The 22,306-nt window shown below is 38.3% G+C and overlaps 1 protein-coding gene across 4 annotated transcripts in view; it reads left to right on the forward strand.

Annotated features, from left to right (window-relative positions):
• SHPRH (SNF2 histone linker PHD RING helicase) overlaps positions 1-22,306 on the forward strand; it is a 90,842-nt gene that overhangs the window by 53,041 nt on the left and 15,495 nt on the right. For all 4 annotated transcript variants that reach the window (XR_011434358.1, XR_011434359.1, XM_070256205.1 and 1 more), the window contains exons 20-25: positions 72-134; positions 1,139-1,364; positions 3,390-3,533; positions 4,659-4,760; positions 9,235-9,306; positions 12,517-12,705. Coding sequence is in view for 2 of the 4 variants with exons in the window: in XM_070256205.1 (XP_070112306.1) it covers positions 72-134; positions 1,139-1,364; positions 3,390-3,533; positions 4,659-4,760; positions 9,235-9,306; positions 12,517-12,705 (796 nt within the window). In the remaining 2 variants the exon portion in view is untranslated. The remainder of the gene's footprint in view (positions 1-71; positions 135-1,138; positions 1,365-3,389; positions 3,534-4,658; positions 4,761-9,234; positions 9,307-12,516; positions 12,706-22,306) is intronic.

The following is a 22,306-nucleotide window of genomic DNA, read 5'->3' on the forward strand; positions in this document are numbered from 1 at the left end:
GCCTCTCTTAGGAAATCCTAATTGCTGGTTATGTTTGTGAATATTTCTCTGATAATTTCTTCTTTTTCCAGCTGTGTCTTTTGTAAGGCTGATGAGTTGTTCACAGAGTATGAATCGAAGCTGTTTTCTCAGACGTAAGTTCTCTGATTATTTCTCATCAAGAAAATGAAACATTTTACAAGACTTGGTGTTTTAATTTATAAGACTGTGTGTTCCTCATAGTAACCTTTCTCATATTTTTTCTCTTACTAAATCAATTCGGTCAACTTCGGCGTTTGGTCGTTCAGCATGCTCAGTTTCACCTGTGCGGAAGTTCCCCCCAAATGCTCATGTCACGTAGTTCTGTGTCATTGAGAGACTGTCGAGGGGAGTAACACTCTCCAGTCCACCACGTTTGAACTCAAATCTCTGCCCCACTGGCAGGCAGATGGCCTCTCTAAGCCTCAGAGTCCTCATTCGTGAAATGGAGATAACAACATGCCCTCATTGAGTTCTTTATGAATAGTAAATAAGAAAATGCACATAATTGCTTAGTTTAGTGTATGATACATGGTAAGTGTCCTATAAAATGTTAGCTCTCATTATGGATGCACTTTCTCCAACAGAAATTTGAGGTCTTCATCCCTGTGTTGGAGATTAAGCTACTTAGTGAGTGCGTATAGCCATGGCATTAGCAAGATTATCCCTAATTTACAAAGTGGAAATTGAGAAAGGGCTAAGTTCTGATTGTCTCCAAAAAAAAGAGATTGACAGTATACTTAAAGATCATCTGGTGGTGTTTTGTTTTGTTTTGTTTTTGTATGATTGATGATGGTGGTTTGTGTTTTGTATTGTTTTAATTCTCACAGTGAGAATTTATTTTTATAAATAAATTTATAGTGTGGAATTTATAGCCATTTTTCATTATAGTAGAGTGCGCTCAAGAAACACTGGTCAAATTTATGGTGCCTCAAACATTTTCAGAGTTGCTGTGGTTTTTCCAAAGACTTGTAGGCGTGATCTTAGAGACGTGACGTTGAAAGTTGTTGATGAAATTTTTGTCACTGACCTTGCTTCCCTGTTGGCTCTGCCAGTGTGACTTTCATAGTGCTTGTTAGCCACTCACAGTAGTTCCTGTTTTGTTCTCGTGTGTCTTCAGAGTCAAAGGCCAGACTGCAATATTTGAGGAGATGATAGAAGATGAAGAAGGACTGGTGGATGACCGGATACCGACCACCAGCCGGGGTCTGTGGGCCGTAAGTGAGACAGAGCGAGCCATGAAAGCTCTGCTGTCGTTTGCGAAATCCCATCGACTTGATGTTGAATTCATTGATGAAGGAAGTACTTCCATGGATCTCTTTGAAGCTTGGAAGAAGGAATATAAGGTACAGTATTTTAAAACTTCCTTCCAGTATTAAAAATTCTCCTCCACTACATTAATTTTAATTGCTACTTTCCTTTTTCTCTCTTTAGTTTTTAAAAATCTACTTAAGAGACTTCAGGTATCATAATTTCTTTCCCTAAAATATAATGATTGTAATGATGAATAATAAGTACAATAATACTGAACAAATAAGGAACTTCTATTTATTAAATTGCTAGAAGAAAATCATTAAAATGAAGTTTACATGAAACCTTTTATTTAGCTGTGAAATTGTGTCATTCTATTCTTAGCTTGATCGTACACTGTTATTTTGTGAAATTAGAGTACCATTTTGTTTCGAGTTTGGTTTTGTTTTGCTTGTGCTCTGTGAATAACAACCAAACATCAACAGCTTTGAAGATTGGAGAATACGGTAAATATTTCTCAACATACAAGACTGGAAACCATTGAAATCAATAGTGCACAAAATAACCTTTCATACTTATACTTTAATAATTTCATCAAATTATAACTCTGCACTTGAGATAAGATTCCAGAATTCCTTAATTTTGAATTATTCTTTATATTTAGATTTGTTAGTCCATTATCCTCCTTTGCAAGTGAGATGAGTAAGGGAATGAAAGAAGTGTTTTATTTATCATGTTATAATTACATTTTATGTCTTTTTTTTTTTTTTAATCTGAAGTTCTTGCCTTTTAGAGCAGGGTAAAAGTTTCTATCCAGAAAGAAGATATGCTATCTGTAATATCAGCTCACACATTTGATAAATTGGGAAATGATACTTTTATAGATTCAAAATCATTTGTTGATAATTTTTTTTCTTTTCACATTGCTATTCTAAATGCAAAAGCACATTACCACAGTTAGTTACAGCAAGCCATATAGGAAGACAGCACTATATACGTGGTCCATTTGCCCCTGCATTCTTCCTTTGGGCTCAGTTTGGCCACGTGTTGTGTGTCAGAGGAGTGCTCATCGTCAGTTCTCCCAGGTCTTTGTGCGTCTGTTCTCTATAACGTGGTAGACTGTCCCCTTTTACAGCAAAGCAAATGAATGAGCTACTGCTACACACAAGAATCAGGATCCGCCTCAAAGCATAATGTTAGTGAAGAAAGCATATCAAAACTTGTATACTGGGGGCAGCCCCGTGGCCTAGCAGTTAAAGTTCCACGCACTCTGCTTCAGCGGTCTGGGTTCCTGGGTTCAGATCCCAGGCGCAGACCTGTTCCACTCATCAGCCATGTTGTGGAGGCATCCCACATGGAAGTAGAGGAAGATGGGCACAGATGTTAGCTCAGGGCTAACCTTCCTCAAGCCAAAAAAGAGGAAGATTGGCAATGGAAGTTAGCTCAGGGTGAATCTTCCTCACACACAAAAAATTTATACCAATTAATACCATTTCAGTAAATTTTAGAAATAGATACAACCAGGTTATTAAGGATGTATAGATTAGTATAACTCCAAGGAAAAGTATGAAATAATAAGTCCAATTCAGAAGAGCAGTTGCCCCATTATTGGGAGCTGAAGGAAGAATGCATGAGCAAGGAGGGTGAGTCAGGTGAGACAGAACACTGAGGCGTTATAAGGAGTTGGTATTGTTCTCTTTCTTAAATTGGATGATGGGGACTCAGTTATGTATTTTAGTATCCTCATTATCATATATACCTATTATTTTGAATATTTGAAATATTTTATAATAAAAAATATTTCTTTAAAAATGAAAGCAGAGATTCCACCAGCCTAGTATTAATATATAAAATATCTTTAGCCCACCAAGAAATCTTGGGGTATTCGGTTCCTAAGAGTCTGAAGAGGCAGTCCTCTGCAGTGTCCTGTGGAGATTATTCAGTCGCACTTCCTCATCCTAAAAATGGCCCAAGAATTGCTGATACCTTAGACAGTTAGTGAAGAAAATGTCTATGTCGTAAGTTGTCACTGAAGACTTTTGACCAAGGTACATCTTGGTAGTTTTAAGCAATTTTAATTAGATGTTTCACCACTGTCTTTGTCTTTGCTGTTCCTCCAGTTGCTTCATGAGTATTGGATGGCTCTGAGGAATCGTGTGTCTGCTGTGGATGAACTCGCAATGGCCACAGAACGATTTAGAGTACGTCATCCTAGGGAGCCAAAACCCAGCCCGCCTGTGCTTCACATCATTGAACCGCACGAGGTAATTAATTTGCAAGTAGATCTCAGAAAAGAGCCCAGCAAGTAGATGTCACAGAAATCCTAGATCCACAGAAGAGAGAGAGTCAGGGCAGTGGTCTCTTCAATAAGCATGTATTTAATCTTTATTCTTAGTTTGAGCCATAAGAAGTTTGCTTTTATAGGTCAAAACATGGTCAAAGATGAGCAATTTCATATCTACTACATGCTTAGCATTCACTATCTTGGTGCATTTGTTTGTTTCTCTCCCGATTGCATATTCATTTATTTTTGAGCACCCTCTATGTGCCAAAACCTAAAGATATTCTTGGTTAGTTTTTAGATGTATATCCTATTACCTCAGCTTTTTCATAACCAGAAAAGCTTTCCCTAAGAACAACCAAAAACTTTTTTTCCAGTGTTTCCTTTGCTAATAATGAACAGATATTGATGACTTATCTTCTAATAAATCCCTTTTTGTATCTCAGGATTAAAAAATAACTCCACCAACTTTTTCTCTTTCACATTAAAAATATTATTTCTTTTATAATTTATTTTTATTCCTGTGTATGTCTAATTTTTAAATCTTTTTCTTCCTATAAAGCTTGGAGACTGTAACTTAGAAAAACGTACAAATATTTATTATATACTATTTCACTTTTAAAATAGAATTCTCAATAATTTTTTTCTTTGGAAACAAATTCCTCTTATTTTTATACTCCTTTCTGTCTACTATATTCTACTAATGGGGACCATGGAGAGGAGGTGGGCAGGGAAATTGTTTACTGCATTTCTTAAAATCACTTTGACCAAAGTAGCATATCATTTTGTTTTTCTTTAGCCCTTGGATATATTACTAAAAATGGTACACAAGTAGAATGTGGGTTGATTTTTATTTGACTTCAGCTGTATAGAGAAGCTTCCTATTTGAGAACTCTGTGTTGAATTTTATCTTTTATAAAGCAAAAATATATATATTTCCTTTTGAAGTATATTTTCTAGTATCCATTTTGAAAATTTAAGTTTTCACACGTAGATGGGTTTTTTTTTAAAATAGGACACATTTATATTATTGAGGAAGAATTATGCATATTTAATATAATTTTATCTTTCTGAGAGAGTAAAGAAATTATTTTGTTTTGTTTTTTAGGTAGAACAAAATCGTATAAAACTACTGAACGATAAAGCCGTTGCCACATCACAGCTTCAGAAAAAGCTTGGGCAGCTTCTCTACCTAACTAACCTAGAGAAGGTAATATTTTTAAAAGATACTACTTTTTCCCATGCCATATTATCAGTAAACCACTTTGGCGACTCCTTCCATTTAATCTATTAGTCCTATAATTAATGCTACAGGGGTTTTTTTTTTTAATCAATCTTATATTTGTATGTGTTAGTTATATGAGTCAGAACACTAGCTACGTCTGCGATAGCTACACAAATCACAAAAGAAGATGATATCTTTAGAAAATATTACATAGATAATATAAAGGGTGTGCCCTATATAGTACAGAACAGTGTCAATAGACTAAAGTTCAAAGCCTTGAATAGTGGAAGTATCACAGCTTACCTCTGGGCAAAGACTGCAGTATTTAATGTACATACATGCATTCGTTAATGCATACATAGATTTTTTTTAATTTGTTACTTGAAACCGTAAGAGGTATTCGGAAAGTTACTAAATCACAGGACATGGTAATAAATTATTTAATGTAATTCACAACACATTTTCTGAGTTGTGAGCAAAGTATTATATTGGACATTGATGAATCTAGTGCCATTTTATGGTGAGAATAAGAGGCAGTTGGCAGAATGCCTTATTAGAACGAGAGGTAATAGTAGATCTTTGGATGGGGCAAACAGAGGAGAGCAGTAGACTAGCGTTTGTCCTGGGCACTGGTCCAAAATACAGTGAAGTGAATCATTAAATCCCAATGATGACAAAATGCGAAGTTTACAGTTCATCATAGGTAAAATAGCATGGTGGTTAAGAAGATCGACTTTGGACCCAGACAGTTCAAGTTTGAATCGTGATGCCACTATTTTCTAGATAGAGGACTTTATTCAAGTTATTTACCTCTTGCCCTATCTGTAAAATGAGAATAATAACACTGTCTTGGCAAGGCTCTCTTGAGGTTTATATGAATTAATATATGTAAAGTGCTGAAGTAATTCCTGGCTTATTCAGCATTTTCTAGATGTTCGCTATTAATATTATTATCGTATTATTACTATGATGACTACTACTGTTATTCTGGCAGAATAAAAACTTTTTAGAAGTCAGTATCATGCAAAATGCTCGCACTGGAAAAATATTTGAGGAGCCAGCCCCATGGCTGAGTAGATAAGTTCACGTGCTCCACTTTGGCGGGCCAGGGTTCACAGGTTTGGATCCTGGGTGTGGACCTACACACCGCTCATCAAGCCATGCTGTGGCAGCATCCCACATGGAGGAACTAGAATGACTTGCAGCCAGGAGATACAGCTATGTACTGGGGCATTGGGGAGAAAAAAAAAAGAGGAAAAATTGGCAATGGATGTTAGGTCAGGGCCAATGTTCCTCAATAAAAAAATAAAGAAAAATAATAGTTGGGAAACAAAAAGTCTTGACATTCCTGAACATGAGCTTTTAAATGTAAGATTCTTATACTTTAAATGTGAGTCAAAATTAAGATAGTTAATCATGTCTTAGTTATAGGACAGAAGTTGATATTCTTTATATGTTGAATTGTTTTTTAAAAAATTAAAATTTTAAGGATCTAAATATCTGCCTAGGAAAACCCAATTTGGCCAATAATATAAGAAAAAATGTTTAATCTGTAAATGAAGGAAAATCAAATTAAGCAGGTGTCATTTTCTGCCAACAAGTAGGCAAGGATTTTTTAAAAACACTCCACAGTGGTGAAGGGGCAGTGAAAGGTATTTTATGCATTATGATGAAAATATATGGGCCAGCCCTAGTGGCCTAGTGGTTAAGTTTGGTGTGTTCCACTTCGGCGGCCCAGGTTCGGTTCCTGAGTGTGGACCTACACCGCTCATCCATCAGTGGCCATGCTGTGGTGACGGCTCACCTACAAAGAGAGGAAGATGGGCAGCAGATGTTAGCTCAGGGCAAATCTTCTTCAGTGACAAAAAAGAAGAAGAAAATAGAAATTTATATGGCCTTTCCCTGAAATCACTTTAACGATGTATTAACAATTTTATATACTTTGTATCCTTTGACTCAGTAATTCTTGGAAGTTTTCCTAAATATTCTAAATAGATACAGATTTGGGAAGTGAATTAGGTATTAAGGATATTTATTGCAGTCGTATTTATAATAATATTGATAATAAACTGGAAATACTAAAGGTCCAACAAAAAGTACAATGTTTATATAAATTATGGGTTATTACAATGAGATTATGATATAAATACTTTAAATGGTGTTTTCAGTGAATAAATTGAGCTAAGAAAATGCTCATGTTAGAAAGTTCAGAGAAAGAAATAACTAAAATTATAAGTGGAATATTATCCCAATTTTTTGTGATTATGTTTATTCAAAATAAATAAAAGATAATGAATTAAACTTCTTTAAATAATTAATTTTTCTGACAGTCAACAAATGTTTATTGGGCACCACCTATGTGCACTCATTATACTGGGAGTTTGAAATAGGCAGACTTGGTCCCTGGCTTCAAGCAACTTTGAGTAATTTGATGTGGACATATCATAGGCACTAGATCAAATAGTGATTAATAAGATGTTAGTGATTCAACCAGACTTGACAGATTAAATGTAAATTAATCACTTAGTGCAGAATGGCACGCATTTGAGAATGCTGCAGAAATTCAAAGATGAACGTGTTCTATTGTCGATCAGCATTTTTCAGTGTCAGGCGCCAAGAAGCTGATAAATTTCCAGTGAGAGTCCAAAGCACAAAGAACGTCTGCAGAAGAAATGTTCTGAATAATACTAGGCAACCAAGAGCATCTTTCATAAAGAGTCTACCACTTACTGGGGACTGCCGCTTCTTTATAGGAACAGCAGGCAATGGCAAGCCATCACTGCTCCAATAACTAGGGAGGGAAAATGATTATAAAAGCCTCCTATTTTTAAAGACAGTGGAGACTTGTGCAAGCAAAAGGTTGAGATGAAATGACATTCCAGAGAAGGAAGAGCCCTTTCCAGGTGAGCTGAGATTGCTGGCCATTGTCCTGCCTGAAAGCATTTGCTGAGTGATTGCGGGCTGAGATTAAGGCTGGCTTTGCAGAGGGACTCAAATAGGGGAAAGAGAAATCAGTAGAACTTTTAATGGCCAGGTGAGTTGGTGTTACATTTTGAGACCTAGAGGAGCTTCAATGCACAACAAATTTTACTCAGTTGCTAAGTGATAGGGTTGCGTGACAGCTGGGCCTGAACTGGGAATACAGAGTGAAATTTTTCTCAGTCTCGCGCAGCGTTTAGGAGACAGTTTCTCCCCACAAGAGCAAGGGACCTCAACAAACACATAACAGGTCTTACCCTTAAGACATTTGAAAGCACAGGTAGACTAATTTTGAACTAAATTTGCAACAGTCCCCAAAACCAGCTCAATTTTTTACTGGAACGAGGTGATCAGCCACTCATACCTTAACCTAACTGCCTGTGAAGGGTAAGGATAATCCTCTCGGGAGGAAAATAACATCTAATTTTGTCTCTGCAGTTGTTTGTATAAACAAACTAGCAAATCTGGCATATAATTTAAAAATTATAAGAAATGTGAAGGGCAGGAAAATGTGACCAATAATTAAAGAGGAACAAGTGGACAATAGGTCCACGCCCAGGATCCGAACCTGTGAAACCCTGGGCCGCCAAAGCAGAGAGCACACACTCAGCCACTCGGCCATGGGGCTGGCCCGCAATTTTTTAAAATGCCTGCATACTTACATTTTAGTTAATGGAATTGTTTTTGAACCCTTAGAGTTGCTGCATCCATGTACAATTTAGCTTTTTTTTTTTTCCTACTTAAAAACTTCAAAGGATAATCAAGAACCATTTTTTTTTAATGTTTAACTGTTTGGTTAGTGAAACCACAGGCTTAAAATCTTTAGTGATCTACAAGTCTAATTTACTTTTCTTTATGTTTTCTTCAGTTTTAAAACCTATTTGATGACTTTTTTGAAGCTGTTTCAATTTTTAAAATAGTTTTAAAGAGATTTTGAAAAGCTGTTATACTTCACTGTAATTTCCGGGCATAGATAGGTCTCAGATCAATAATATTTCTGCTTTCAAGTTATTTGCTTTGCTTTAATGAGATTAGACCAAGGATACTGAGAAGAAACCAGTATTAATAAGGAGTTTGGTAGATAAACGCTGCTTCTTCTCATGTCCGTAATCCCATGCCAAGGGGACATGCAGAATATGTATTTCTTTGTAACAAAATCTAGCTTGAAAGTAAAATTTAGCTAAGTTATATCACATTTTGCTTTTCATTTTGCCTTTTGTGATAATCACAAATGCAGTAATATGATAACTTTAACAAACTGTAATAAAAATTGTTTCCACTTTTTTGTTCTCTTCTTGAATAAATGTTATTTCTAAATCCCAGGAATGATAGTATTAGATAATAGATAAATTATTCGATCATCTCAATTATTAGGTTATTTAAATTGCAATTGTCAGCATTTACTTCTATAAATGAGTTATAAAACATGCATCAGGTTTTAAAATGTAACTAATGTACGCTTGAATTCTTTTTTGGATAGTCTCAAGACAAAACGTCAGGAGGTGTTAATCCAGAACCTTGTCCAATCTGTGCTCGGCAGCTGGGAAAACAGGTGAGATTGGAGTAAACATCACATGCATTTATAAAACGCTTTACAGTTTTCAAAGGCTTCTATAGACAATCAATCAATATTTCCTTCTCTCTCTCTCTCTCGACAACTTTGTATGCAAGGCAAATATTATCTCCATCCTAAAGATGGGCCAAAGGTTAGCTGACATGCTTAGTGCCACATATGTTTGAGCAGTGTTTTTCCTTAAGTGATAGGTGAAACATATTTCTAGAATAATCGTATTTTTTTCGTTAAAGATGCATGGTTTTGAATATTGTTTGTAGTTGTAAGATTGAGTCTTAAGTAATTTAACTTTGTTGGTTTAACATGCTTATTTGGTAATTGTACAGAAATATAATACAGTACACATGGATTTACTTAAGAAAGTATTACAAAGGTACAGTAACATAGCTCTTACTTAGCATTATTAATATCTAATAATACCAGGCTGTAGGGGCCGGCCCGGTGGCACAGCGGTTAAGTATGCATGTTTCGCTTCTTGGCGGCCCGGGGTTCACCAGTTCAGATCCCGGGTGCGGACATGGCACTGCTTGGCAAAAAGCCATGCTGTGGTAGGCGTCCCACATATAAAGTAGAGGAAGATGGGCATGGATGTTAGCTCAGGGCTAGTCTTCCTCAGCAAAAAGAGGAGGATTGGCAGGAGTTAGCTCAGGGCTAATCTTCCTCAAAAAAAAAAAATAATAATAATAATACCAGCCTGTAAAGTACAAATAACAGCAATTCTGAGGGAATTTAAATGCGATTTTTAGAAGACCATTTTATCAATTGCGTATATTTCTTTGTGAATATTAGTATACAAATGTCTATGAGCTTGATGGTATTAGTTCTCCTCAAAGAGATTCTTATTTTTATCCTGCTAGCTGATTTATGAAACTATAAATTCCTACTTTATATGATAAATATATACAATATCAGAATATTGATTGCTTTTCAAAATTTGAAAAATAAGCCTATTACTGTTAAATGAATAAGAATCTTCTCAGCTGTTTTTTTTGTATGGAACCAAGTACAGAAAATTAAATAGATGAATTCCACATTCTGTCCTCTCATAATCAAAAAGAAAGTACCTTTTAGTTTCCACAGTTTATGAAAAAGGTGAGATTTTAAAGGACACTTTATTGGTAATAAATATTAAAAGGATAGGTATTAAATTGGAAACCGAGCAGAAGAATAGTAATGTACAGATACTGGTGATTTCTGATAAAAGTGATAAAAATTTTGTGAGAAAAGTTATGAAAAAGTGGAAAAGATCATGATATAGGTAGTTTCTAATTTGCTTTTTGTTTTGATGAGATGCCTGCAACTGGATTGATTGTCTCAGAAATTTTATCTAATTTTTGTCTTAAACACTTTAAGTTTTTAAATTTCTTTCATATACATTATTTCATGTAATTCTAGCATAACCCAAGTCTCCCACGCTTAGGGGAACATGTTGGATTATAATAAGAGTAACAAAATTTTACTTTTCTAACTCTTTTTTTTCTTTTTTTTTTAAAGATTGGCACCTGAGCTAACAACTGTTGCCAATCTTTTCTTTTTGTTTTTCCCTGCTTTTTTCTCCCCGTATACCCCCAGCACATAGTTGTGTGTTTTTAGTTGTAGGTCCTTCTAGTTGTGGCATGTGGGATGCTGCCTCAGCGTGGCTTGACGAGCGGTGCCATGTCCTCGCCCAGGATCCAAACCAGCGAAACCCTGGGCCGCGGGAAGCGAAACGTGCGAACTTAACCACTCGGCCACGGGCCTGGCCCCTAACTCTTCATAACTATAGTCTGTAGGAACTCTAGATCCTTTCCTTTTAGCTTCCCAATTCTCCTCCTCTGTTCCTAATTTAGAGACTGTCTCGGAGTTAACTCACATATCCTGGCTAATGCCCTGGGAGGCATTGCCTTTTGTCTCTTCTTCTATTTAGGCCATTTTATTCAACTTCCTGTCACTCTAGTGCGCTCTGGTGCCCAATTTCTCTTTGGTTTCTCCTCCATCACAGATGTAGATGGACCCATCTTGCTGTTCAGCTTGTCCATTCTGAGCTTTCGAGAGCTGCACAAGTCCTCTCAAGTAGAGGAAGTGCTCTCCTCCCCCGGAGCACTAGAGGTACACTGAGTACAGATCAGTGCTGCTACGAAAATGCCAGAGGTACTTCTCTTGCAGCTGCAACTCCTGAGGACTCCGGCACAAATCCTTGAGAGCAGAGATGCAGCTAGAGAACAGCCTGACCGACATCAGCCAGTAGAACCCCAAATAACCCTCCCCCTTCCCAATAATTGTTCTAAAACCACATCTTTCTCTTCCCTTAGTGTGAATTCTTTTCCAAGGGGCTTCTTAGTCTGTCCTGCGAAGTACCTCGGGTAGGCCCAGCCGCACACCTTCTTTCCATGCAAGTCCATGCATGTCCAAATCCTAGAAAAAACAATAGCTCACAGCTTAGGAGACTTGTCACTCACAGCACCACTCAGTTCTTGTTGGTGGTGGTGGTTTTTACCACGTAAAAAAGGTTAAATTATGAGCATAAGATGCCATAGCTTTTAGAACTGACATGGAGACTAAATCTAATATGCTTCTACACCCCTCTGTTGCCAAAAAGGGGAGACATCTCCGTCATATGCTCCAGAGATTCAGAAGATTATTGGACTTTTCTTGAAATAAGACAAGGAGGTTTTAAAATATATTTTTATCAGTTTATTTGGGAGTTTTTTAATGTATTCAGAACCACTTTTAAAATAAACCTGAGATATTAGCCCATCTCATTTTGTATATCATAAATGCTTTAACATGTGAAAATGTAAATCTGTTTAATAAATTGTATAGAATATATTGAATATGATATTATCTCCAAATTAATATTGTTCTCAGTCTCTCTGTTGTATTTGCTGTTAGAGTGCTGAGGAGTAATTTGCATTTTTCCTAAATACTGAAGTGAGAACACCAGCTTCTTACAAAATAATGGTGACTGACTGACTATGAGGGTGAGCAGGGCTAAAGACTAAGAGAGCTTACTCTGATTGGTCTAAAAAACAGTTAATTTAAAAGTACAACTTATGACTTTTTAAGCTTTTATGACTTAAAGAATATTAATGTCATGAAATATTTGGGAAGTGGAATTATGACACTCTTCTCCTTTTAGCATATTTCTAGACTGGAAGGCATCTTTGAGCGCATCTCACTGAGGCATGTTCTCTGTGTTTTTTTTTTTAGTGGGCAGTCCTGACATGTGGGCACTGTTTCTGCAATGAGTGTGTCTCAATTATTATCGAGCAGTACAGCGTGGGGTCTCACAGAAGCTCCATTAAGTGTGCCATCTGCCGCCAGAACACGTCTCACAAGGAAATCTCGTACGTCTTCACCTCAGAGAAAGCCAACCAGGAAGAGGACATCCCTGTGAAGGTAAAGTAGGTTAAGAACGTGTAGACACCTAGTCAGGGCAGTGTAACAGGAGTCGGTATCTGGCAATGAGAGCATCGGCATCAGAACAGGCTGGCACGGTGAACGTGTAGAGACCTCTCTGGTCGGTCCATAGATCTGAGCCGAAAGCCTTGGCTTCACCATCTGCCTTTCCGCTGGGAGGAGCCCAAGGGCACTCTCTCAGACATAGGTAGCACTAGTCAGGCCCACTGTGGTAAAAAGCGCCGTCCTAGAATTCCAGTTCCCTGTCACATTCTGTAGCATCTCTGTCCGCTACAAATACATAGAGCTCTGGTTGAATTAGAGATGTATGTAAAGAAAGCTTCTTCCTCATTCTTTCATTCAGCCCTGGATATAAAGGGAAAAGGGTGTGCACAGCCAGATGGGTTCCTGAATTAGTGAAGGTGGCCTCAAGAACACAAGAAAGGTGTAGTGCGCTTCGCAATGGCGTGGATGGACGTTTCAGGGTACAGCCCAAACCTGGCTTGATTTTCCTAATTTTTTCCCCTGCTTCATTCACAATGTTAAGAAAGTGACTATAATTTGAAATCAAAACAGGATCCATAACTGGACTTTCTGTCTAAGGGCCATTTATTTAATGAAAAGCCTTTACTAGACGTTTTTTGTTCTTTGTTTTCCTTAAACATGCTCTTTTTTCTAAGCAAACTTAGACAAAGGACAAATCGATATATGAATGTAGAGGGAACATAGGGAATGTAAGGAGCAGTTGAGAGAATGGTGGAGCTGGCTCTTAAGCAATAGGTAGTAGAATCTTTTTCATTAATTTCTTCTCCTTCTGGGTTCTTGATGCTCTCTTCTCACTTAGTTATTTATTTTTTCCTTGGTGAGGAAGAATCACCCTGAGCTAACATCTGTTGCCAGTCTTCCTCTTTTTTTTTTGGCTTGAGGAAGATTGGCCCTGAGCTAACATCTGTGCCAGTCTTCCTCTATTTTGTGTGTGGGTCACCGCCACAGCATGGCCACCGACGAGTGGTGTAGGGCCATGCCCTGGATCCAAACCCACAAACTCAGGCTGCTGAAGCAGAGTGCACTGAACTCAACCACTAGGCCATAGGGCTGGCCCCTCTTCTCACTTATTTTTGAGGATTGTATTTGATGAGTAGAATTAACTACAAGTTGAAACTGCCAAGAGTTAGGCAGTTATTAGGATGCCCCTCTCCCAAGAAAACTACAGTTGAACTAAAGAATATCTAATTGCTGTTTATTCTCACTGTTATTTTAATAAAACCTGAAAATCTCAGTCACGTTGCTCTTTAGTGTGTTGAGACAAACAGAATCTCAAAGTTGAAATGAACTTTCATTCATGCATTCTTTGCATACATGTTTATTGGACACACACTGTGTGCCAGGCAGTGTTCAGGCCTCATGGCTGCAACATACAGTCATGAATAAAACAGACATGACTGCTGCTCTCATGGATTTTACAGATTGGCAGTGGAGGGAAAGAGTTTGAGTTGAGGCAGAAAGCACAGACATTAAACAAATAATTAATGTGGTATGATGTTTGTAAGCACTACAAAAGAAAATCAGACCTAGCCTCTCTGAGAGAATGACAGTTAAGCAGGTGTCCAAAGGATGAATGGATGATCCCACCTAGGGAGAGGGTAGAAGTGATCTTATGGAGAGGAGGCTGCCAGGCAGAAAAAAACAAACAAGAGCTCAGTATGTGCAAAGGTCTGAGACAAGAAGGAACTCAAATGGAACTGAATGGCTGTGGTGTAGAAAACACAGAGGAGAAAGGAATGAAATGAGCCTGGAACCTGAAGAGGGGCCACGTGGTAAAGGGCCACCTGGAGATTTGAGAATTTTTGTTTCAGATAAACAGAAAGCCGTTACATGTTAGAAGCAGAGAAGCTTCGTGATCAGATTGGGATTTTTAAAAGATCCCTCTTGCTGCAGTGTGGAAATGAGATTAGCAGGGACAGAAAAGAATAGAGTAGAAGAAATTGGAGAGCTCAGTGTAGGAGGCTACAGCAGTAGCAGTGGTGGCTTGGATTAGGTTGGTGGCGGTGGAGATATAAAGAAGTGGATGCAGTCAAGAGATATTTGGAGTAAAGTTGATTAGTAAGATAGAAGGTTAGAGGGCTTGAGGAAGAAGGAGATTTCGTGAATGACCCCATGGTTTCTGACGTGAAGAACCGGATGGATCATGGTGCAGTTACTGATATAAGGTATTTGGAAGAAGGGTACATTTAGACATACTATATTTGAAGAGCCTCAAACATCCCGGTAGAACAATCCAGCAAAGTGTTAATATGTGGAGCTGGAGGTAGAAAATTCAGAGTCATTGCATAAGTGGTCTGTGAAGCCATAAGAGTGAATGAGATTACTTAAGGAGAGAAACATAGCAGTTAGCTCAGATGAGGCCCTGCTGAAGTCCACAGTTTTTAAAGGTGGAATAAAGGGAGAGGAGCTGCAAAAGCAGACCAAGAAAGTGCAGCTGGAGACATAGGCAGTCCAGGAGGGCATGCTGTCCACAGAGGCCCCAAGAAAACTCTGCTTCAGCCAGGGGCCACTTACCAGCTGTGACCAGTGAGGCTGAAGGTGGCGTCACTACAGTGTGGACTGGTTTGGCTAATGAGGGTCACTGGTGACTTCAGAAGGACCTCTCTCAGTGGAAATGTACGGGCAAAAAGCAGATTGGGAAGGAATGAGGAGTGACCAGAAAGTGAATAAGCAGAGAGAAGAAATGCCCAACTATTGTAGAAATTTAGCTGTAAAGTAGAAAAGTGAGAATTGTAGCCAGAGGAGATAGGAAGTGCAAAAAGTCCCTATGTTGTTTTTTCTTTTTGATTTTGTTTAAAATAAAAAATTCTTGAGTATGTTTAATCTCCAGGAAAGAAGAATGGACTGAAGATATAGGAGAGAGAAGAGATAATCTGTAATAAAGTTTTCTTGAGAAAACGGGAAGGGTGTCGGTGGACAGAGAGAAAGTCGAGATCTCATTGAAATCAAGGAGCAGGTGCAGATTGGGCTGTTGAGCAAACAGACTGTAAGGGTAGGCGTCCGTACCAGAGAACAGGAGACCTTAATTAGTCCTTTTCAGAGAGGACAGGTATTCAGGACTCCAGATGTGACTGTGGGAATGGGTGGTCCAGTGAAGGTGGAGGAGGAAAGATGCTGGCAGATGCAGCGGTGAGACCTGCGTGTTGAATGGGTTGTCCAGGTGGACAAGTGCGTAACCTGCAGAGTTAGTTATACTTTATGCTACTCCCCCCACGAAGAACTGCCTTCCTTCTCAGTGCCCCCTCCCCTTTCTTCCCGCTTCTGTAGTTTCTCTCTTTCCTTCCCACAAAAATAGTCTTTCTTCGCCCTTTCTTCCTTCTCTTCTATCTCTTCCTCTGTCCTCAGGCATCCCAAGGACCACAGATGGCATTCTTGGCTAGGAAGGGCTGCTGACCCTTAGGTGAAAGCATTCATCCCCGCACAGGGACGGAGCAGAAGAAAGAACTGCTGTGTCAGGCTCCATGCAGCTCATGCAGTTGATGCAGTGAGGTTTAGGAAGCGATTGCTCTGGCTACTGGTAAACAGCACAGCCTCTGTGAAACTGAGTCACTGGGCCCATCCAACCCAAACACCTGCTCATTTTATGGCAGCTTTCCTAGACACCAGGAGAGAGATCAGGACAGTTACGTTTGTTGTCCTGTGGGGACAGGATTACCAGTCATCTGTTTATTATGCTCTTTCTTTCTGTCTTTCATGGGTACAGATGAACACATGAATTAATTGAAGCGTCTTGTAAAAATTTTGTAAGGTACAGAATTACTAAAGTTAATTTCCCTTTTGTTATAGATGCATATATACTTGCATTTCCTTTTTATTAAATATGTGACTGAATATTACACCTGTTATGCAAGTAAGTTTGATCCGTCTTCCACATTCTCATGGTGCTTCTTGCCACGTTACTTTTGCTTCTCACTGCCTTTTCTGTCACTGTTTGTGTCTGCCACTTCTACTTTCTGCCTCCTGTTCTATTTTCTGACTTCTGTCAAATTTCTGCCCTACCTGCCACCTTCTCCTTGAAGCATCTGCTTGTTGTTTTCTCAGAGACTCATGGCGCCCTTCTGACTCTCTGAAACTGTCGCACTAAATGGTCAGCTCATGTATCTCAGAACTGAGGGAGTAATCATATGTAAGATAAAGATAGCTCTGTGTGAATAATGAAAGCTTTGAAATTTTTATGTATTAGTTCAAACTGTTCCTAAACTTAGGGTGTTTTTCCTTTTGTGGTTGACTATCAAATCCCTGATCTTTCTTAAACAATCCTGAGAAGTAATTTTTTATTTTATTAAAGTTTTTGTGTTATCTGAAATGTTTATTTCACTCTAAGCAGTCACGTCGACTCTCAGACGTAGCAACCAGCATAATATAATATCATACGTAGTGCTTCATCATATGGCTGATCTCGGAGAAAAGCTATTTGGAGAACATAAAAATAGCATTAAATAATATGGCATTTTTTTCTGCTAGTGTTTCACAATGTGAGGAATCCTACTGATTGACCGTAGAAATAAACCGAATGCTGAGATCACAGTGTGCCCTTCAGTGGATACATTTGCGTTACAGACTGTATCTGCCTAGCGGCAGTGTGACAGTATTCCTGAATGACCCTTGGAACCTACTGGGCATTTCACAAAGTAAACAAAATTCCCCTTGCAAGTTCTGACAACTGCCAGGCATTTGGGATGGTGAAGTAGGCCTTCTGGCAGGACATAGGCCCCACGTGGCATGTTCTCTGTGTCCTAAGTTGGCTGGGTTTCATATAAAGCATTTTTGTCACTGGAAACCCTGACCCTATAATGGACAAGATTGTTACGTCATAAGAAGTTTCTGTCCAAGAGAAGATATACTATATGGATTTATAGCCACAGCAAAACAGCAGCCACACACAAGTGCAATGCTTCATCTTCTCAAACTTTTGAGTGACTAATAACTGGCATGCTTTTTAAAATAAAGAGTTTTTTCAAGCCCCATTCCTATAAATTTTAACTTATTAGATCTAGGATCTGGTCCAGGAATCTGCATTTTTAACGAGCAAATCTGTTGATAATAGAGATGTTTTATACAGTCCTTTTGTAGAGAAAAAAAATACTGTATTTCTATATTTATTTCTATAAGTTCCCAGAGAAGCCTAGGAATGCCATGTGTCAAATTCTACAATGTATAGAATCCTATCGTTTCCTTCCTTTTCTTTTTTTTAAGTTTTTATTCAGTTGATTCAAAGGTGACTTGTGAAGTCTGTCTTGTACTTTCTAAATATAATTAAAATAAACTTCTAGGTGGAAAAAGAATGATTACAAAATTCTGAGTTTAAAGTTGGCATAAAATAATTTGGTAAATATAACCCACAAGTAATTATATTTAAATACGCTTAACTAAATGTTTTTATATAAGATGCTTGCACGTGAACATTGCTACATTTAGAATGCAATTGTTTTTATCAGAAAATGTCATGAGTAAATATTATAATTGTAGAAAACAGTTTCTACTCACTGGCCAAAACTTGTAATTCTGAACTTAGTGAGTCTTGTGTTGAAGTTAGCAATAGCTTGCAATAAATTGAACTTGCAATAGAGACTTCTAAAATGAAAACTATAAATTATCTTTATGAAATTACCTTTGTGGAAAACTTATACTTTGTAGAGTGTAAATTCCATTAAAATGTGGAAAGGACATTACTCATGAGATGGGGCCTTTGTTTTATTCACTACTGTATCCTCAGCATCTAGAACAATGCGTAGCATGTAACAGGTACTCAGTAAGTGGATGCATGATGGATGGATGCATAAATAATTGAATAGTATTTCCATATAATATCCCTAAAGGGCTTTGTGTCCAAATAAAATTTTTAACCTTTTTGTAATTGCTAGCTTATCTCTTTGAAATCATTATGCAAAATGTTTAAAAGAATAGGGTAATATTTTGTGGCCTAGCACACTCGTAAGATTTCCCACACCCTAGGCAGAGTTTCCATTGAACTTTATTCAGGTAACATGTGAATGCTTGAAAAACCCAGCACTTGCCCCAGGAGTACGCTTGGAAATTATTCCTACTTTGTGAGACCAATCACACAAGCTGCATCACTGCGCTAAATTGTATCTGTCACTACCAACATGGGTTTTTAGCATGATGAACAGGTGCAGACCGAAATAAAACAATGTTAACTGATCTTACTCAGCTGGAACTACTATGGACAGCACAGGCACATTGAAAGAGTTAGCTCTACTTCAAAAAGAAATGTCCAGAATAAAAGTAGTGAAAGTGGGAAAATACCAAGACAGGAAATGACTTCCTCTATGGCGAACAATAATAGGAAACATTCAAGTTATTTGCAAGTTACAAACCACCAAGGAAAACTAAAGAAAGATCTACTACCTATCACCGAGTTATAATCCCAGTTGGTCATATTACTGATTACAGAACGTGGGTCTGTTTTGGGGGGAGGGGCGGGGAAAAGCTAAGTTGTGTAATTTTGTCTTCTTTAAAGTGTTGGTCCTCAGTGAGCTGAATCTTCAAAAAAATCTCTAGTCTCAAGACCTTTGATTCTTTTTTTTTTAATTAATTCTTTTTTTAAGGAAGATTAGCCCTGAGCTAACATCTGCTGCCAATCCTCCTCTTTTTGCTGAGGAAGACTGGCCCTGAGCTAACATCCACACCCATCTTCCTCCATTTTACATGTGGGACGCCCGCCACAGTGTGGCTTGACAAGCAGTGCATAGGTCCGCACCCGGGATCCAAACCAACAAACCCCAGGCTGCCAAGGTGGAGCGCATGAACTTAACTGCTCATGCTACCAGGCTGGCCCTTCAAAACCTTTGATTCTTATAGTATGTTTAAAAAACTGTAAAAATCTACTCAAGTAATAACTGGAAAGATGCAAATATTCTTTGTGCTCTGTTTCAGATGTGATTGCCCCACCTCTGACAAAGCTGAGACTCGGCGTCTGTGGCAGGTAGCACAGATTAGGCACCCATTTGACCCTAGAGCAGTGAGAGACTCTGCAGGTACAATGGCTTGCAGCACAAGGGTAGTGACGTAATCCGAAGACTAGCTCACTTGTGCTGAACAATTCCGATTGTATCATTGAAATAATAAGTTTAAAAGGGGCCAGAATTACAGGCCTCCCACCCATTCCCCTAAAACCCTCGTTTATCCATAAGAAATGAGGGTAGACAAAAAGCATATTGTTTATTTTTTAGTAGAAATAATTCATTCAAAATAAAACAGAACACACAAAAGTAATGCTCTGCTCCGTTCTCCCTTCTTTGCCTTGCCACTGTGACCAATTTCTATTTTTAGTTATAGACATCGTGTATGACTTTCAGTAATATATGTAAATTTTGTTTCTTGAAATACTAGCTTTCGACAGTATCTTCTGATGCCTCACTTTAAAATATGAGGAAATTAATGCATCTGTTCCTTCTTCACTCTTTCTTCTCCCCTCCACATCCTAACCTGTGTTGTAGTATCATTTTTATATTATAATGTTTATAACATTCACATTTGGTTATCTAATTATAGACATGTCTTCCAGACTAGAGAACATCAGTAAATGGTGTGTACAGCATTATAATATAAACACTGTTCACTGTAGAACCAAGTAAAGTGATTGAAGTCGTGCAGACGGGACTGTCACCCTAACCCTGTGTCATTTAAACTTTGCTTTTCAAAGAAGACTCTTCCACGCCCCCCAGTCTAACAGAATTTGTTATTTTTTTAGCCAGCTTCCCTCATTTCTGTGTCAGCTTCGTCTGGCACCGTTATCCATGTAATCCTCATTCTACAGTTCTTTTTTCACTACGTTATACTGCTTCAAGAAATTTTAGCATGCTGAGTATGTAAATGGCAAATTTCAGAGTTTTTACACTTCTGAAAATGACTTCCTTCTGCCTTCATTTTGGAGTCATAAGTGACTGACAACCCCCTTAATGTAAGACATTATTTGACATGTTGAGTATGTGTATTAGTGTGTGTGTATTTCATATGTATGGAATATACATAAACTCTCTAAAGATATGGCCTGCCTCTTGACATAAGAGAGTCTGTGAGCATGAATCGTCTGTCTCTCCAATGTTTGATGAAGAATGTGACTGAGAACACCACGGACTCCATTGTGTTGACTTTTTTCTGCTGTTCCTCAGGACACAGCAGCCACCTTCGCCCTTAATTCTACCAGTGGAGCTCAATAAGCACGACCCTCAGAATCCACAGATTTTACAAAGCGGAAGGGCTGGGAGGGGAGCGTGGACACATTAGGTAAAGAGGGAAAGTAAAAGGGGTGGAAGGAGGACGAAGGACTAGACCAGGGAATGAGGGAAATACGGCAGCAAGCTCACGGTTCAGGCTCATGGGCTGCCACGCCCTCCTTCCAGCCGCCCTAGTTTCCACTTTTATTGTAGAAGTTATTAAAGAAAAATGCAAAGCAACGATAGCTTTTCCGTCGTAGAGAACCATTTTTCTTTTATTTGTGTAAATCAAGTGTAAGTAGCCTTTGCTCTTGCAGTAGGGAGATCTCACATCTGCTCTCCTTCCTTCCCTAAGTGAGGAATCTCAGCAGACAGGAGGTGGAGGGAAAGGAATAGAGTGAAGTCAACTGCGGTGTATCCTCTACGCCTTACTCAAGGATTTTTCCTATCAATATTATTCTCTCCTCTTTCTCCAATAAGACTTCAGGGAATGAAAAACAGTACCTCACTCTAAAAATGCATTGGTAAAATGTTTAGGCCCAATTTGGAGGGCAGGGGTTGAATAAAGTCTAAATTAGATACTACTTGATAGCTTTTTATTATAATTCTTCCAATCTACTAAATATATGTCAAGGAAACAAAACTGAGTTTTCCATCCTTTTAACATGTTTAACAACTTTTCACTCAAAGTTTAGGTTCTGAGAATTTTACAACAGGAACCTGAGACTATAGAGCTGCCTTGTTCCAATCAGGGTTAACTTGGTGATGAAAATAAGTTTGTTTACCTATTTAGAGTAGACAAGAGCTTACATGACATTTCTCATCTTTAGCTGTGCTACTGGACAACCTCTAGGCCAGCTTCACGAGTAATATTCTTTGTTGGCCTTTGTTGCTAATGGCTCTTAATTGTTTTCTCATTGTCTTGACTTCCTACCCAAAAGTCTGGAGCTTTTAACTTTGTACTTAATTTTCCAGAAAGTGAAAGACCTCTGGTTTGTGTAGCTTTGCAACCTTGTTTGGTTTTTTGTTGATTAAATTAAAAGCAAGGGAGCAAAGATCTTCATAAAGAACAATTTTATGTGATTCTTTTGTTGTAAGGAAGGAGCATTCCATCCTTTTTCTTCCTTGTTGACTATAATAGGGCTCTTGGCTGCTCACCTCATGAGTGGAAAACCAGGAGAGGCACTGACTTGATCTGAGTGGTCACACTGTATCTCCCTTCCTGATTCCCTTGTTGACCTTAGAGAGCACTAGTGCCTCAGAGAGAACATCCACGAAGATATGGTCAAGGCAGGGCAGAGGACAGACGATGTGTCTTCACTGCAAAGCTGAGCCTTGGTCATGGATGTTTCAGAAACATGAAGAAAAACCAAGCG

Source organism: Equus caballus, chromosome 31, assembly GCF_041296265.1.
Source record: "Equus caballus isolate H_3958 breed thoroughbred chromosome 31, TB-T2T, whole genome shotgun sequence".
In the NCBI taxonomy this organism is placed as follows: Eukaryota; Metazoa; Chordata; class Mammalia; order Perissodactyla; family Equidae; genus Equus; species Equus caballus.